At 42.5% G+C, this 18,776-nt stretch overlaps 1 protein-coding gene across 4 annotated transcripts in view; it reads right to left on the bottom strand.

Annotated features, from left to right (window-relative positions):
- si:dkey-151g10.3 (serine/threonine-protein kinase WNK3) overlaps positions 1 to 18,776 on the bottom strand; it is a 58,831-nt gene that overhangs the window by 6,508 nt on the left and 33,547 nt on the right. Inside the window, exons 4-20 of one of the 4 annotated variants that reach the window (XM_017694287.2) lie at positions 18,302 to 18,522; positions 15,979 to 16,136; positions 15,682 to 15,770; positions 15,359 to 15,578; positions 13,942 to 14,278; positions 13,506 to 13,633; positions 13,037 to 13,258; positions 7,997 to 11,779; positions 7,626 to 7,666; positions 7,227 to 7,359; positions 6,999 to 7,115; positions 6,709 to 6,810; positions 6,490 to 6,538; positions 6,137 to 6,289; positions 3,909 to 5,875; positions 2,612 to 2,723; positions 281 to 366 (exon numbers count right to left, since the gene is read on the bottom strand). In XM_017694287.2, coding sequence (XP_017549776.1) covers positions 281 to 366; positions 2,612 to 2,723; positions 3,909 to 5,875; positions 6,137 to 6,289; positions 6,490 to 6,538; positions 6,709 to 6,810; positions 6,999 to 7,115; positions 7,227 to 7,359; positions 7,626 to 7,666; positions 7,997 to 11,779; positions 13,037 to 13,258; positions 13,506 to 13,633; positions 13,942 to 14,278; positions 15,359 to 15,578; positions 15,682 to 15,770; positions 15,979 to 16,136; positions 18,302 to 18,522 — 7,918 coding nt within the window. Of the gene's footprint in view, positions 1 to 280; positions 367 to 2,470; positions 2,724 to 3,908; positions 5,876 to 6,136; positions 6,290 to 6,489; positions 6,539 to 6,708; positions 6,811 to 6,998; positions 7,116 to 7,226; positions 7,360 to 7,625; positions 7,667 to 7,996; positions 11,780 to 13,036; positions 13,259 to 13,505; positions 13,634 to 13,941; positions 14,279 to 15,358; positions 15,579 to 15,681; positions 15,771 to 15,978; positions 16,137 to 18,301; positions 18,523 to 18,776 lie in introns of all 4 variants that reach the window. The other 3 variants (XM_017694285.2, XM_037541077.1, XM_017694288.2) reach the window with 3 other exon arrangements.

Raw genomic sequence — 18,776 nt, forward strand, 5'->3', positions numbered from 1 at the left:
TTTTTGAGTTCTGCTTAAAATTAGCTACAATTGGCTCTACCAAAAAAACATTTGATAAAGTTTTCAGTTGTGTTGTTGTTTTGTTAGTGATAAAATGAAATGTTCAATGATTTATTTAAAAAAAATTAAACATACTTAAGGTACAGGGTCACTCAAACCAAATTATTTCAGTCTAAAGTCCAAATCAGTTAAAATGCAATAACGTTTTTTTCAGGTGACTTAAAGCCAATTTGGTAGAATGATCCTTCAGCCTAACAGACTAAGCAGACAAATGCAGCACCTGGAAACGTCCTCTACGTGTGCAGGGCTGGATATTTGAGGGTGTCTCTTTCTCCTCTCTCAGTCCCTGACTGCTAGAGTTTCCATCTGTCCAAAAGAAGAAAGAGAACACAGAGGCACGAGGACAAGGCCAACACAAAATCAGACGACACAGAAAAACAACAGGTAAACAAGACACATGTATACAGATCCAGCATATAAACAAATAAACACACAAACATAAAACAAGGGACCAGAACAAAGGGATATATGTAAAATCCCACAGACAAGACAGACGGAACAAACACAGTAATACTGTATTAATAATCACTGAATTGCAACACATTCTTTCAGCATGTGTTCTGTGATTTACAAACTACCATGCAAGTGTCTATGAGATTACATTGCTCAGTGTAAGCATGACAAAACACAGTGTAACACCTATGCTCCAATAGTGTTCCAAGTCAAAGCCAGTGAAAATGACTGTATGGCAATTTGTGTATGCATTAATAAGATCATTGACATTATACACTGTGTCATGCTGAAAAGATGCATGGTGCAGTGGGAAATGGGAGTGGGGAAACTGCCTGAATGTGAAAATCAGTGGCAAAACCAGTGTATGAGATGTAGAGTAAACAGTACAAGTTATGAATAACAAGAAAAATGTGCAATCCCTTCCCACCCCCTCTCAGCCCCACACACACTCGCATTCATGCATCATACACCAGGTGCTAATATCAGCCGTAAATACCACTGATGGTGGCACTGGATGTGGTGTGTGATGTCTATGAACAATACAGGTCTATAGTGTGTTTACCGTGTGTATATGGATACACTGGATCATTCTGGCTTAGGAGCAACTGATAGGCACTTGCACTTTTATCAGATATACTGTAAATGATACAGTACCACATATACACACATATACATTTTGAACATATACAAGATGGATATATATGTTCATCTATATGGAATACCCACAACAGATAAACATGTAGCTCTACTGCTTAATTGTGACCCAACATTATATTTATACATGCAGGAACATAAAAAAAAGAAATAGAATTTTTCCAAAAGCCTACCCAGGCAGCAAAGAACAGGATATCATCTAAAGTTCTGATAATGTACTAAAGAACTGTTATTGATAGAATGAGGACTGAAAGCATTTTGCAAATCATGAAATTTGAGGAAATGGTCTTAACAATATATATGAACAATCTATAACGTAAAATCTCAGGATAACCTGCAGGATTGTTAGCCTCTATGTATGGAGCGTAATATAATTTACTAATCAAGCAGCAATCTTATAATCTACATCCTTGGAGTCTTACTTTGGGACTAGGTTTACTACAAGCTTTAGCGTAAGATCAGCAGATCAGACATAAATATACTACTTTGCAGATCAAATAGTGCTGAGGCCAAAAAGCAAAAATCTAATTCATACATAAATGAAGCCAAATAAAATTTATGACAGTGCTCACCTATTGGGCCAGACTGGTTTGTCTCTGTGGCAAAGAGTTTGCACCTGCCCTGTTTTTCCAGGTGTTAATGATGATATAAAAAGTTTTATATTTATTAATGTTTTTTTGGATTTAATTTAAAGCAAGCTTAAAATAAATCACAGGTGCAAACTTTACAATGTCTGGCCCATACTGTTTGACCAGCGTGCTGGTGTCCTATTGAGCAAGTGTGCTTAGAAACAGGGCGGCACAAACCCAGCTGGATGGGAAGCCCAACTGTGCAGGCACGTGAGGGGTGGATGGGTTGGGCTGAGCTTGGCTTTACTGCACTGCAAAATGACTGGACGCTCACATACTGCACTGGTTCCATCGCGCTCCCCTCTCCTGTCTCTACTCTCCACTGTTCTTACCCCTGGGTAACCCATGCAAACAAATGAAAAGAAGCTACAACATAAAGTCCATGTACAGCAACTTAAAAACAAGCGATGCTAAAAAGGTCAAATGTATCACTATAAAATAATGTAGTGGTATCAGTACAGACTGAGACAACAACAATCACGTCCCTATGAAAACAACTATTAGGATTAATAATTATTAATTAATTACTAACATTAATTCTTAAGACAATGCCTATCTAGAAAGGTAAGGGTCAGCTACATGTGCTATATTACTTGTAATCTACACATTCATTTAATGTCCTAGCCCACCCACACCCCTCACTCGCTCTCGCTCGCGCTCTGTGCAGACGCTACCTTGCTGGACTCTGGGCTTCTTGAACAAGCTGGCGGAGTGGCGCAGTTTGCATGCCCAGCTTTTGAATTTGCGAGTCCAGGATTTCTTGCTAACAGGATTTCTGATACTAGGACATGTCAGGTTTAGGCCAAAATATCCACCTCCTGCATTGTGCTGCTGCTGTTGTCCAGGCCGCAGGGGGATGGGCTGCTGGGAGGAGGGAGGCCACAGGACGTCTCCAGGGGCACTGCTTTCAGAAAGGGAAGGGACAGCCTGGATACCACACCGGGCAGGGAGTAGGAGAGGGAGAAGTGTCAGAAGTACAGTAATGGGAAGCACACACATATAGAGTACAGAAGAATCAACAGGTTAGAATTAGAATAGAATTTACAACCATTTGTCACTGTGTTTGCACACACTGTGAAATTAAAACTCTGCATTTAACCCATCCGTGCAGTGAAACACCCACATACATGCACACTAGTGAACACACACACGCACACACACACACACTAGGGGGCAGTGAGCACACTTGCCCGGAGCAGTGAGCAGCCCTATCCATGGCGCCCGGGGAGCAATTAGGGGTTAGGTGCAGTGATGAAATTTCTGCATGCTATCACATTATCAAAAATAATTGTAAAATTATTTCTATAACCAATCAATCTATCAAATAAAATCTGAGTATTTGACTAACCACAATTTTCTGTGGTTTAGCTGTACTTTTTCTGTCACAGTATTACCATCAAGTTCAGTCTGTGAAAGAGTGATTTTTTAGGACCTAACCATTATACTGGCCAGCTAGTAATATCAGTGGACATCAGGTCCTGCAGATTTATAAGTACTGGTAAAAATTACCCACACTGAAGAAAACCTTCACTTTACAGAAACTGTTAAGCCGACAGTCACCACATGCTGACTTTAATTACAGCTATATAGGCTGACCTGGTAAATCTGAACATAAATGATCATGGTCAGAATAACAAAAACATGTCAATTGCATTAAAATCTAATATTCAGCATGGCGATAACATGTTAACACAGCAAAAACTTTCTAAAAAAAGAACTGTGGAGACATAAAAAATATGAACTTGCTAACATGATTAAAACCTCCCTCCCCAAACACTAAGAACAGTAGGAAGCTGTAGCCAGCATCCTTTACTACAGTGCTATCTAGCTAAAACTATTAGAGCTGGTTTTACTCTTGACCATATTAAATTATACTGATCAATATTATTGGTAATCAAAATAACAAAATTTTCATATTAATCAGAAGCCATTCTGCCAACACGTCCTGTAATGTGATTCAGTCTATTAAAATAAACGTGTGAACATTACAGAAAGTTATTCCACTAACAATAAAAACTGACTAATTGGTACAACCATAGATGTTCAATGTCAGTGAAAGATATTTAGTTTACCACCAACTCCAAACCAGGTGGTTTTGCAGAACCAACTTACAAGGACTGTGGGTTCACCAGGTGGAGGCGTAGGTCCAGGTGCAGGCTCCTGAGGGTGGGACAGGAGGGAACATGGAGGGGAGGATGAAGAGGCGGGCTGGCGCTCCACAGCAGTGGAGGGGGCCAGAGTGGACTGGGTCATGTTCTCTTTTTCCATTCTCTCCTTTTCTCCATCTGGAGAAGTGGAAGAGGAGCGGGAGGTGGTGGAGGAGGTTGTACAGGAGGAAGAGTGTGGAGAGGTGTCTGAGGAGGAGGCTGGAGGAGGTGGGAAGGCAGATGGAGGCAGTGAATAGGACTCTGATGATTCGTCACCCCCGGCGGAGGCAGAAGCCGCGGCCAAGGCAGAGGCGGGGGCATATGTAGAAGCAGAAGCAGAGCCTGCTGATGTGGATGTGCCACTGTATTCCTGGTACAGCAGGGTTCTCAGCTTCTCATCCAGTGTTTTTATACGGTTGTCCACAAACTCAATTTTTGGGGGGCCCTCACTGTCTGATTCAGCTACAGATGAAGGCTGAGCAGGGGAGGGTGTGAGCATGTGGGCTAAGGTTGGCAGGGATGTCTCTATGAGTGGCAGAGGGGGCAGAGAAACATCAGATGAAGGCTGCAGAGGAGCAGACTGGCTATCCTCTGTAATGCTGGCCTCACCAGTGGAATGCTCTGATTCAGACTGCTGTAAAGATGGCTGCTTCTGTACAGGCGGTGCTGTGGGCTGAGAGTGTAGCGTCTCCTGTGGCACCTGCTGTACCACAGGTTGGGGGTGTAATTGCTCAGCAGGTTCCTGCTGTGGACCTGCAGACTGAACCTGTGCTCTGTGTTGTAAGGGATCTTGTGTTTGAAAGGCTTGTTGCACCTGCATAGCCAGCACAGTGGGAGGCTGTATTTTTTCCTGTTGCACATATTGCTGCATGGTGACTGCCTGCTGCTGCACTACTGCTTGTGGCTGCACCTGCTCCAGGCTGGCTTGCTGTTGAGGAATGTGAGACTGTAAGTGAACAGTCTGCTGATCTGGTGGTTGTGGTAGAGGTTCGGGCTGCCCCTGCTGTTGTGGTATTTGCTGTAGTACTAACTGCTGTGTGGAGGGCAAGTGAGATACTGTATGATGAGCTTGAAAGGCCATATACTGTGTGTTCTGTTCAGGGGCTTTGGCAAGACCGCTTTGGGCTAGAGGCTGGGGCACAGTCTCCATCAGCTTAGGCTGTGGCAAGGTGCGCATTTCTGTGTGGCTAGGCTGAAGCTGTGCTTGTTGAGTTAGCTGATGCACTGACTGCTGTATTGTTTGTTGCACTGTCTGATGTAACTGTTGCTGCTGCTGTAGCAGAAGCTGGTTCTGATGCATTTGAGCTTGATCGATACTTGCCACTGTAAGCTGTATTGGCTGAGTCTCTTTAAGTTGTTTAGGTGGGAGAACCTGCTGGAGTATCTCGGCTTTCTGCGCTGTTGGTAATGCAGCTTGGGGCAACTGCTGCTGTTGTTGCTGCTGTACATGGTCGCCACGATTTACCATAGAAGCTGTTGGGGTGCTCTGAGCAGAAGTACCAGAAAGTGCCTGCTGACTCTCAGGCAATCTGTGCACTATGGCAACAGTATCTCCAGGTCCAAAGTTAGCTGTTGAGGCCATGCTGGCAGCAGAAGCAGGGACAGTTTCAGGGGCAGGGAATGGCGTAACAGGAAGGACAGAAGCCAAATTGGGAACTGGGGCTTGAATGGTGGATGCAGACACCTTTCCAGCAGCTGGCTGGGGGGTAGCTGCTATGTCTGCAGAGGTTGCAGGAGCTGCTGAGCCTGGGAACATGAGGAGAGTTAATGGGACAGAGTCCGACGAAGTGACATCAAGAACTGAGGAAACAGCAACTGAGGCTGGGACAGACATGATGGAGCTAGGGGGTGAAGGTGCCGAAAGTGAGGCACATGGGGGTGATGCGAGTCCAGAAAGGTTGTCTGAGTGCTGTGAACCCTCATGGTCTGAAGCTATAGCAAGCATGGAGAAAATGTCAGTTTCAATACAGATATATCACAAACTATTAAACTATACTTAACTATGCACATTCTTTAATAGGCACAAATCATGAATGAACCATTTTAAACAAACCAATACAAGTTACACAACCCTTCTTGCAAAATATTGTGGCAAAGTATAAATCTACTGTGCTAAACATTTGAAATTATATCAATCCAATTCCAGACTTCCTAAAGCAATGAAGTCTTTTCCAGAGTGTTGGTGCTGAATACCTCTCTCAGTTTCTGTGGTGTTGGGTCCCTGGCTCTCCCCTCCTGGAGGTGGAGTGGAGGCTCCTTGGTTGGAATGAGAGTCACGATGACGAATAGTCTGGTTGATAAAGAATCTCCAGCGACCCACTGGAGAAGACTGAGGGGCAGAGTCCACTGATGGATGAAGTGACAAAGGGGAGGAATTAAAATTATTTATCAATGTTGTCAATCTAGTAAAATTCTTCATTAGAATCTGATGTTAAGGAGCAAAGACTTAGATAATTAGTCAAATACAGTTATGAGGAATCATTACACTGAGCAAATAAAGCAGTAACAATTAAGAATAACTAAGCAATACCAATCAAAACACTCACTAGTTGAACTTGATGGCGTGCTCACATGTAACTGCTCCATAGATCCAGTCTGAGAGAGAGACAACAACAACATGAGAAGGAGATGAGAAACAACATGGAAATCTAAAAGACTAACTGAAAGCAAATTAGAACTACTAAATGAAAATCACAAAGTGAAAAAATTATAAATTACTATATATATGGACCTCCTACGTTTCTACAAAGCAGTAAAAGCCAAACCTGTGATTGAGTGCTAAGAATCTCCTGGGCTTTCTTCACTATAGCCCTCAGATCTCCTACAAATTTCTCTTTCTCTGATTCAAGGACAAAGTCCTCCTCAACCTAGGCAAAAAAAATTTATATAGACCTTCACCAATACAGCAAGTCAAAGCCAAGTCAAAAAGCAAAAACATTTAAATAAAAATAAGTAAACAGTGTAGGACAAAAATATTAACAAAGCATTTACAGTGTTTCATTTTAAATTTTCAGTGTTTTATTTTCATTCACAAATAAGCTGCTTAACTTCTTACCATGTAATCTGCTATATCCTCAGGTGCATCTCCCTCAATATCAAACTTGAAAGTGACCATCTTGTTACTATGAGTTTCAAGTTGGCACTCCACCATGTTGTCTCCAGTGTTTGACACCTACAAAATGCATAAACATTCAGTCTTGTTCAGTTTTTGGTAAACACTGCATAGCTGTGATTGCTGGCTGAATGTACCGCAACATAATATTCTCATTATGGAGATGCTGACCTGAAGCATGCTTAGTTGAAAGTGAGTGGTTCTCTCTGGCCGCTGGTAGGAAGATCTCCTTTGAGACTTCACTCTCTCCAGTTTTCCATTGACCAACAGTAACTGAGATTCCTCTCCATTGACTGAGGTAGGGCTGATAGGAAACGTTTAAACGTTAATCAGAAAAGCAAATCAGGGCATTGACCTGATATTAGAGATTACATAGAAGGCTGTATTTACTATGGAGCACGTAAAACACATTTAAGCACATGCTTAAATGACATAAACCACAAATTGGCTCATCAGAATTGCTGAGGTGCTAACATAAAGACCCACACTTTGACTGACTATAGAAAATTGGCACAGAAAACATTTATCAGATATAGCCCACAGTGTCATGAGAAAGTGTCTGAACCATACCCTGATGAAGAATGTCTGTTGGCGGACTGGTCTGGGCTCTCCTGTTTGTTTAGATGAAAAGACATACAAACATATGTACAAAAAACACAAAACACCAACAAAATCAATTTTAAATGAACACAGGAAAAATAACTGTCAAACTGTCTGAAAAAGTCAAACAATTTAGAAGTAGCAAGCTTGATTGTAAGTATAGGTATGATTTTGTGGGTGTTAAATATTTAGCTTTGATTAAAAGCACGTAAAGCAATAGAAATTAAATTAAATTACAGGAGGGTTATCATTATACCACTATGCCCTCAAAATAACACAGGATATCCTGCAGTGCAGTCATAAAATACAGTGCGTACATTAACAGGGATGTGCTTTTGTACCTGTGCAATGCCCAGCAGTGCAGAGTCACAGTCTGCCAGTGAAGTCGGGGGGAGGGCAGGGCCATTAGAACCAAGGGGCTGTGAAGCATGGACAGGAGGAGGGGAGGTAGGAACTATATTTGTTAGACCAGCCTGGCTTTGCTGTATCTGAGCTGGGACAGGGAGTTCTGAAGTTGGGGGAGCAGGCTGGAGGCTTGTCAGGGTGGTAGATGTGTGGAAAGAGGCATGGGATGGACTGGAGGGTATCTGTGGGGGCTGAAATGCAGTCTGCGGGTAAGGTGTTTGTGCAAATGTGGCTGGGGTCTCAGTGTGTGTCTGCGTGTGTGAGTGCGCCTGTGTTTGAATGTGTGTCTGTGTGTGGCTATGTGTTTGTGCCTGGGTGCTCGTCTGGGTGTGAGTGTGAGCAGGGACTACTGTTTGTGGCTGGTGTTGTGGTGAAGGTGGTGGACCTGCTACAACCTGACTGTAAAGTGGGGCTGTTCGAACTTGACTTGGTGGGACTTGTGAAGGAACAACAGGGTGCAAGACTGATGCTAGTTGAGACTGCGGTTGATCTAGTGCCACTGAGGACTGCTGTGATGAAAGAGGCTGCTGTACAGATGATAAAACTGGCTGTGTCTGAATCTGTGGTTGTGCTGGTTGCTGCTGCACTTGCTGAACTTGCTGTTTCTGCTGTTCATAATGTTGAGGAACCTGAGGTTGTACATGTTGAATGGGCTGCATGACAATCTGCGCTGTCATGCTAACTGGCTGTTGCTGTGCCTGTAGGACAGGCTGAGCCTGTGTCTGGACTTGAATTTGAGACTGGCCTGCCTGCTGTAAATACTGCTGTTTAGTGCTCAGGGTGGTGGGAACCACAGTAGCCGAGGATGCAGCAATGGTACTTCCCACTGATACTGGCGACAGCCCCATTTGGTGATACTGCTGAGATGGAAGTTGATGCTGTTGTGTAGCATGTCTAAGGTCCATCTGAACTGGCTGAATGGTCTGCTGACCAAGCTGTGCAGCTTGAGTGTACTGTGCTGGCAGCAAGGTAGAAGGGGCCTGCACTTGAGGCTGCATTTGGCATGGTACTTGAGCTGCTGGAGCTGCTGGGCCTTGACCTAGCATAGGAGCTACAGCTTGAGGTGGTACAACTTGAGGTGGAAGACTCTGTCCCTGTATGACCATTTGAGCCTGTGTCTGACCTGGGACCACATAGGTCTGTATTTGCGACTGTACCGCTGCTTGAGTCTGTACTGTAGCTTGAATTTGTTGGGTTGCTTGAGGTATCTGAAACTGGGTTGGCTGAGCCTGCCCCAGAGTTGGAACTGCTGACTGTGGTGCTGAGTGACTTTGGATCTGCACTGGGATTTGACCATGGATCTGCAGAGCAGGATCGCCTTGACTCTGATGTTGCACTTGTGCTTGATGAACTGTTGATGAGGCTGGCATAAGTTGCTGAATGTGCACTGGGGTTTGCATTTGACTTGGAATTTGAGAGCTAACTATCTGTGGTGCTGCTTGACCAACAGCTGGAACCTGTGACTCCACAACAGATGCTCTATGCTGCTGCTGTGAGAGAACAGCTTGTTGCTGAATAAATGCTTGTTGCTGTTGCTCTATTTGTTGCTGAGTAAGACTTGTGTGTGTCTGATGGGGTGGGGATGTAATCTGTTGAGTCATACATGGTGGTATCTGACTGATTTGTTGAACTGTCTCAAGTATTGTTGTTTGTTTTTGCCCACTGTGATGCTGTCCAATGGCTGCTTGTTGGTCCAACTGTTGCTGCTGTTGTAGTAACAAAACTTGCTGTTGTAGTTGCTGCTGTTCCTGCTGTTGCTTGAGTAGAGCCTGCTGCTGCTGTTCCTGCTGCTGGCGTAGCGCCTGCTGCTGCTGTTGTGCCGTCTCAAGAGTGACAGCTATCTGTTGCCCACTGTGATGTTGCCCAAGAGCTGTTTGTTGGTCCAACTGTTGATGCTGTTGTTGTTGTAATAACAAGGACTGCTGTTGTAGTTGCTGTTGTTCTTGCTGCTGCTTGAGTAGAGCCTGCTGCTGCTGCTGTTGTTGTACAGTCTCAAGAGTGATAGCTTTCTGTTGTCCACTTTGATGTTGACCAATAGCGGTTTGTTGGTCCAACAGCTGTTGCTGCTGTTTTAACAACAAGGCTTGCTGCTGTATCTGCTGCTGTTCCTGCTGTTGCTTAAACAGAGCCTGCTGCTGCTGTAACTCAATCTGTTGCTGCTGTTGTAGTGCCTGTTGTTGCAACTTCTGTTCTCGCTGCTGTTGTAGTAACACCTGCTGCTGTTGATCAATCTGAGGCTGAAATGCTTGTTGCTCAGTCTGTTGCTGTATTTGAGACTGTGAAGTTTGCTGCAGTATAGGCTGCTGTTGTTGCTGGCGTAGCAAAGCTTGCTGATGCTCCATTTGTTGCTGCTGCAATAGAGCTTGTTGTTGCTCTAACTGTTGTTGCTGCTGTTGGAGTAGTGCTTGTTGTTGCTGCTGCTGTAAAAGAGCTTGCTTTTGTTGTTGCTCTAGCTGCTGCTGCAAAAGAGCTTGCTGTTGCTGCTCTATCTGCTGCTGTTTCAGGAGTGCCTGGTGTTGTTCTAATTGTTGCTGCACAAGAGCTTGTTGCTCAAGCTGCTGTTGCTGTAACAGTGTTTGCTGCTGATCTAACTGTGGTTGTTTTTGTGTTAACAAAGCTTGCTGTTGTTCAAATTGTTGTTGGTGGTGTAACAGAGCTTGATGTTGCTCTAACTGTTGTTGTTGCAATAGAGCCTGTTGTTGCTCTAAATGGTGCTGCAATAAAGCCTGTTTCTGCTCTACCTGTTGTAAAATAGCTTGTTGTTGCTCTATCTGCTGCTGTTGTAGAGTTTGGTGTTCCATTTTCTGTTGCAATACAGCATTTTGCTGTTGTTGAAGAAGCATCTGTTGTTGATCTATCTGCTGTTGCTGCTGCTTTTGTTGTTCCATCTGCTGTTGTATAACAAGAGCTGCATGTTGTTGCTCTACAATTTGTAATGGTTGAGGGGTTGATTGTAGCACTGCTGGCTGTTGTAACATGGTCTGTTCTTGTGGTCCAGCCTGGCATGGCACATATACCTGTTGACTCTGTTGTGGTTGCAATAATAACTGTGATTTCTGCTGCTGTTCCATTGAAGGTACTGATATCTGTTGCTGGATCTGCGGCTGGATTACTGGTTGCTGTTGCTGGGGCACTCCTCCAGGTTGCTGTGTGTATACCTGTTGCTGAGACTCTATCTGCTGAGGGTGAGCAAGAGCCTGCTGTTGCTGCTGTGGGATATATGGCTGCTGAATTGCACTTGAATGCAGCTGCTGCTCCTGTAAAACTACCTGTGGCTGCTCTATCTGCTGTGGTTGTAATCCTGATGATGCAGGAGGCTGTTGCATCAAAATGCCCTGCTGTTGAAGTTGGTCCATCTGTTGTTGTAATAGGACTACCTGCGGTTGTGTTTTCAAATTTGCTTGTTGTGATGGTGGTGGCTGTTGCTGTAACAGTGTAGTCTGTGGATCTAATACTATTTGTTGTGGTTGAACTGCGGTTTGTTGGGGCACTAGATCAGACTTCTGCACAGGTGCAATATTAGGCTGTTGAGTTTGTGGTATCATGCTACCCAGAGATGATCCTAAGGATTCCCCAGCAGACAGGACATTAATGGGTGCCTGGGGTGAAATGGGGGTTATGTATGACTGTGACTGTATGAGCGAAGCATGGGGAGTCACTCCCTCTCCCGGCTGGTGGAGCGGCATTTGTGGCACATCTGTGGGATACGAGGCAAGGGACTGTAGATGTGTAAATATAGCAATGATTGGGGGGAGAGGGTGGAGTGAGAGTGTGAAATGGAAAGGATCGTAGGAGGGAAAAGGTTGAGGAAAAAAGAGAGTGCAAGAGTTAGCATTAGTATGGGTAATTAATCATCCAAGGATAATAGGACATTGTGCAATCTAAGATCCAGTGCATCTCATCGGCATGTTTCAAACTAATGTTATACCAATGTTATTTGAATGCCTTCCTTTTGTTCGAATAGTAGACTAAATTAGTACAAAATTTTCATGTGGAAATTTCTTTTAACAACCTCTCAACAAAGGAACTTACAAACAGATCAGCAAGCATCATGGAATTCACAACATGCAAGCAGTAAAACTGTAGACTGGGGTTCAGTCCCCTACTAGGGCAAGCACCCTATACTATACCAATAAGAGTCCTTGGGCAAGACTCCTAACACCACCTTGGCCTACCTGTGTAAAATAATCAAATTGTAAGTCGCTCTGGATAAGACCACCTGCCAAATGCCATAAATGTAAATGTAAAATGTTCATGGTTTTAATACCACCATGCTGACCTGCACTGTACCAGGCTGATATGTGTTCTTTTAATACTGCTGTTAAATACTGTTAAAAGTTTGGTTAGGTTAAGCACAATACTATGATCAATCACAGTTCTAGTTTTGCAGGTTCTCTGTAACTTATTTAAATGAAGTACAAAAGAAAATAGGCCAGTCCATGAATAGTAAGGATTACAACTGGATACTACTAGGTAATGCAGCTTACAGCACCAGAAGCTGATGATGTTGACTCTTAATGAAACCTGACTTATAAAAATGAGAAAGGTAGCATACTTAAGACACTTATGAAAATCATACCGGACTGGTGTTGCAAACATCAGCATGCTAGTGGCAAAATCATTTTAGTTGTAAACTGAGCAACGTGGAAATTTAACACCACATGCATCTTTCAAAAAATGACATTACTGACTGCATGACTACACTGTTTTGCTATTTATAAACAATGTGAAATATTTTAGTGATGGCTCAATATATCGCATGAGGTACAAACTAACAAAATATAATAACCACATACTAACATAATAAACACCTTAATGGGCTGCCTTTCGAAGGTAGGTGTACCTGCACTTATGAATTATGTCTCCCTGATACTCACATTAATAAATCTAATGTTCAGTACTGTGTCCAGTAAAATTCTACCAAAGAGGGAAAATAAAGAGCAGGAAGAGAGGCTGGACACAAGGGAGACATTCACCTGAGAATACTGCTGTGGTACACCAGATGAGACCTGTGTTGCCATAGCGACTGGTTGAATGAAAGTCTGTCCCACAGGAATGTTAGGAGCCCCACCACCACTTTGGCCAATGGACATGCCAGATGTCCCACCACTTAGGCCAATAGGTACATTTGGAACCCCTCCACTTTGACCAATAGGAACCATCTGGGGATGTGGCACAACCCCTGCACTCTGCACTACCTGATAAGTAAAGAAAACAATGCTTATCCACCTGTGTGAACGTTTATTCAATAAGTGTGTTTTTGCTTTTGTTGCCAATATGAAATTTTAAAACTGACCAATTTCACGAGTGGTGGTTTTTGAGTGCTTGTGTTATTACTCATGAGAAAAACAAAAAACAAAACAAAAAACAACCCCATAACAACACTAAACATTCTGCAAGACTGTCAAGCATGCAGTTTACAGTTCTCAGTAAAGCAGTACATACGGAGGTTCCAGGAGGGTAGCTTGACTGGGCATGAGCATAAGGATTCCCTGTATCTCCTGCTAGGGAGTAGGCTTGGCTCTGCCCACTTGCGAAGGATTCTCCGCTGACTGCAGAAAGACCCTCCACTTCTGAAAACATAAAAGGAATAAATTGTACTATTAGCAATTATTATTTATGCACCCATTCAAAATAAAACAGTGACAAGCCAAATGTAGATACTTGAGCAAACAGCTACAATAAAAGCTCATAATGTGCCTAAATGTAAAGGTTGATTTAGTAAAGCTAAAATAAATCCAATGGAAAAGGCACAATAAGTGCAGGAACTAAGATTATCACTTACCTCAGAAATTCTGATGATCACTAGCAACTGACAAAATACACAGAGCAAAGATCTCATAAGGCAGTTAATTTTCATACACTGGTGAATATGAGTTACCTGTATGGCCCAGTGTTGTGCTGCTATGGATCTGCTGTCGCACATGCTGGTCCACTTCTGGCAGGTCTTCTGCCTCCCCCTGCCCACCAGTTGCACCTGCAGGAGCAGCAGTAACAGCAGCAACAGCTGTAGCAACAGCAGCCCCAGGACCCAGTGAGGACGGACAGGAGGGTTGCACAGAGGGGAAGGAGGCAGAAGCCAGGGCAGAGGAGTCCCGACGCTCCTCCAGAGTCTGCTGCTGCCGTCTTTCACGAGACTTCTTAATCTGAGCCACCCTGTCTCTAATAGACTTTCCCACTACCTTTGCATCACTCTCATGGAAAAACCCAGATTTCACCTGGAAAGTACAGAGAGAGAGAATGAGAGAAAGAGAAAGAAAAAATGAGAGAAAAATAAAACAAATAAAATGTATAGAGTAATATTGGTTAGAGGCGGAAATCAGCTAAAGCCACTGACCTTAAAGGATCCTTACCCTACATTTATCTTGTATTTTATTTTATTCTTGTATTTTATTATTGTACTTTGTACAATGTTTGTGTGCTTTTATGTACCAAAACTGTAATGATTAGTTTTTACATGACCGTTTTTCAACCCCTCTTTATGCCTTAGAATTAAACAGGCTGTTTTTGTTACTTTGCCTTTTAGGCTGATATATGTAAATGAGCTCTGTTCTGATTGGCTGTCCTGTATTGTGCCTCACTCAGCAAGCAGTTAAAGGCTGAAACCTTTTAGTGGGAATGGATGGGGCTAAACTGCTGTAGGCTGAATCAGCGGATGTATGTTAATGAGTTTGTTCCCGCAACATCACACAAACAATAAATTCAAAACAGACTGTTTTTGCAGTCTAGTTACCATATATGGAGGGTAAGGACTGTGGGTCTTGAAACAGAATGTTTTTATACTACATTAATTTTTTTTTATTTCAAAAAAGTGAGAGAATTTAGTTTTTCTATGATATGGAACCTTTAAATCACATGTGAAGTTGTGGACCACTCCATACTAAATCACCCAATTCAGATACAAAGTCAAAGCACAAATGTTGTAGAACTCTCACACCAGAATAGCTTGTATGAGTGTGGAGAATAGTTTGTATAACAAAATGCAAAAAAAAGTAGGGCACTGAGATTCCTGACCAGTCTTACTCCTTTTAGCAGTCTGCAGATGATTAGACCACAATGTGCCTTCTACTACTGCCGACCTAGTTGCTTGAGACTCAAAAATGGCTGGCGATGCTGAAAATTTGTCTGGGTGGCCTAAATCACAGCAAATGTTCAGAGAATGTAGGTCATATTAAGGTTTGATGATAAATAGGATGCAATCATTAATTCTATCTGTTTATCTAGAACTACACTCTCTCTCTCTGTCTCCCAGGCCCTTCACTCCTCTGTTTTTAATTACCCTTCCCAACCCTCCTCACCATCTCCAGAGCCACCTCCTCGGCACTATCATTCTCCAGATCATAGCTGAACTCGATGGCTTCGTTGTCCTTGTGTTTGCCTTTCAGCTTCTTGGGCTCCTCTACCCAGATGCGCAGAGCCAAGCAGTCCTGGCAGCCGGTGTCCTCCTCAGCCAGCTCCACCCGCACTCCTGTGTCCTCGCCGAAAAAAGCATGGTTCAGAAGGTCCTTAATGGAGAGCCTAAGGGTATAACAGTGATATAAGAATGAAAGGAGAGACGGGCTCTCTAGCTTTGCTTAACATTTCTGTGAGACATATTAACACAGCGTAGAAACATCCCTACCGTTCGCCTCTGTTCTGCCGAATACAGCCCTCAATGATTTCCTTAATTTCTGGGTCATTTACTTTGTCAAAACTGGCAGGCTTGATCCCCTGTGAAGAGAAGCAGTGGACATGTAGCCTGTGACTCATTTTATTTCACCTGTACTGACCAGTAGGTAAAATCAAGCTGGGCCACTAAACGTTACATGTGACCACAACTGGCCTAAATAAACCTCAGGGCTCACAAAAGATGCAACCACAACACATAACTATAGATTAGTAAACACATTACATTTCAGAAAAGAAAGAAGATTCTTACACTGGTGACTTTGCGGTAGATCTGTGCAGCATTCTGGCACTCAGAATAGGGGTACTCAGATGTAGCCATCTCGAGCATGCACATGCCAAAGGCATAGACATCCACAGACTCATCATAGTGCTCTTCATACATCTCTGGGGCCATGAACTCTGGGGTACCTGGATAATGACATAGCAACATAGCAAGTGCTACATTTTAACTGTAACAAAACAGTAATAACACTTTTTATGGGCCATTCCAGCCTTAAAATAGCATTTAATATGTATTTTTTGTTATGTGATATTCTTTAGCATAGCATCATATCCCTCAACCTCACCAAATTGACAGAATTCTTGATTTGGGTACATTTCAAATTTTACTACAATACCCAGCATGCACTGCACAAATATGTCATACAACCATTGGGAATTCCCCCCACATTGATAAAGATATCCAATTTAGAGGATAGAGGATAACAAATACAGATGTGATATTCATGTAGCAGCAATGTTTGCTATCTAACTTCTTTCTGCATTAGCCTCGTTATTAATTTATTTTGTGTTGTTACGTCGCCTCCTGGCAACCATATGTACAGTGTTTCTCCAAATTGTCCTGTCATTTGTTTGGGTCTTCAGGCTTCTTAATGGCTTGTTCTTAATATCTCTGATTGGGTCCATCCATCTTGCTGGTAGCTGTTTGACATCTTTCTCTTTTTCCTTGTACTCTTACAAGCATAAAGCGTTTTCCAATGAATTAGTTCGCCTCATAATATGTCCAAAATAAGTAAGCTTCAAGTGTGGTTCTCTGGGCTTCAAATTTTTGCCATTCAAGGTACTCCTAAAAAGTCGTTGCTAGCATGAATATTTTTTATGAATATAAGAGGCATGAATATTTCTCCTGTCTTGTAGCAAGGGGAAAAACAGCCAACCCTCCCTCATGTATTTGGCCCAAAGCCATTGTAGTTTTTCCAAAAGTTACTGCCACCTTTAAGATCCATAATCTAAAGGGAATTATCTATTCTCTGGACACCACTATAGGAAGTGAGTAAGTGTGTTTACAACAGATGTAGCAAGGGTTAAATTTTGGCAGTAGTGCCCCTTTATCAATTAGCTTTTATTAAAGCACTTATTTTTTTACTGTTGAAGTAAAACTGTGTGTGTTGTGAACTTGATAAAATCCTCCAAAAAGCCTCAGACATGGTAAAACCTGCCAATCTGCTTCTAGTCATTGTACTGTAATGATATCTGACATGAGTCTCTAACTCAAAATTACCAATATGTATACACATGTACACACATTTGTCTGTTTTCTTTGTTTTTATATAATTATGTGACACCTACTATATTTTGTTAGCCTTTATTTATTTATTTGCCTTTGCTTTTGTCTCTGTATGGGTTGGACATGGGGGGGGGGGTATTACGAATATCTATATTTGTAATTTGAAAATTAGAAAATTTTAAATTGAAAACTAAAATGAAGAAGAAATGTTCAAGATTCTGCATTATAGGTAACAAAGCAAATTCAAGCAGCTTGTGACAGTGACCGCGTTAAGGCCTGTGCACAAAAAGGTCATATTTTACTTTAGTCTGATCTCTTCCTGTGAAGCACATGTTCAGACAACTTTCTGACACATTTGATCACATTTGATCATGCCTGCTCGGGTGCATGCTGTCATTAAAGCAAAAGAAGGATATATCAAATACTAAGAAATTGTGAAAGTCATGTTAAAATTTCAAAGATTCTACTTTTCATTCAAATTGGTAGGATATTAATAGAATTTGTAACAAAAAATATTTCTGTTACATTACAGAGGAATGCAAAATAGAAGTATTTTCACTTGTGCACTTTTGAACTCCTAATTAATAAAATAATGAAGTAGTCTCCCAGAAATGGTGGAGGTGGTAGTGAAGCCATGATGCCTAGGAGTAGGAAGAAAAACAGTAATGTCATCTGACATGCTCCTTAGGGGTCCAGTTGCTAATTTTACCATCTTGTTACCTGATACCTGTTGTGATGTTATAAGTAGACAATCTATGCCATACTATTTATCTGATTGGCTTCAAAAAAACAATGAGTATTGACATCTTTGGTATGCATGCTGAAACTGATATCTAGAACTGAGGTAAGTACTTTGAAGTGAGTGGCAATAGAGTACTTTGGGTATGAAGTAGAACAAAGACATGTTTCCAGAAAAAGCATTCCACTATTTCAAAAGCTCGGCACTGGTTAAGCATCCAACAAGACTTGTTTACCAGCCGCAGCTGATTTCTGACAGAGGCTTTAGGGTGGCATGCCAACAATACTATGACACATCTGAACCTGCAAACCTGAGCAGTAGACTCACCTATGACACTCTTAGCAAAGGAGGTCCTCATGAGCGTGGCCAGACCCAGGTCTCCAATCTTCACGGAGCCAGTAGGGCCTGTGATGAAGATGTTGTCGCATTTGAGATCCCGGTGTACAATTGGTGGTGTGCGGGTGTGCAGGAACTGCAGGCCTTTCAGGATCTGTCTGCACCAGCTGCGCAACACTTTTGGCTTCATCACCTTAAAACGCTTCAAGTATCTGTAGAATGCATAACCACCAGAGCAATCACTTGTAACAGGAACACCAGAGTGCTGTTTCCATTGTTTTGTGACAGTGTCTGTTAGAACGAAGCACTGCGCATGTACTTCACACCAGTCAAACTGACTTAATGTAACATGACAAGCACAGATTTGAGTGATTGAGAAAGGCCTTAATAAAACTCTGTGTGAAATTCTCTCCTAATGTCTATAATGCTAGCCAAAAAGTTTAATAAGCAAAATTGTTAATAAGCT

The sequence above is a fragment of the Pygocentrus nattereri genome, chromosome 9, assembly GCF_015220715.1.
Source record: "Pygocentrus nattereri isolate fPygNat1 chromosome 9, fPygNat1.pri, whole genome shotgun sequence".
NCBI lineage: Eukaryota > Metazoa > Chordata > Actinopteri > Characiformes > Serrasalmidae > Pygocentrus > Pygocentrus nattereri.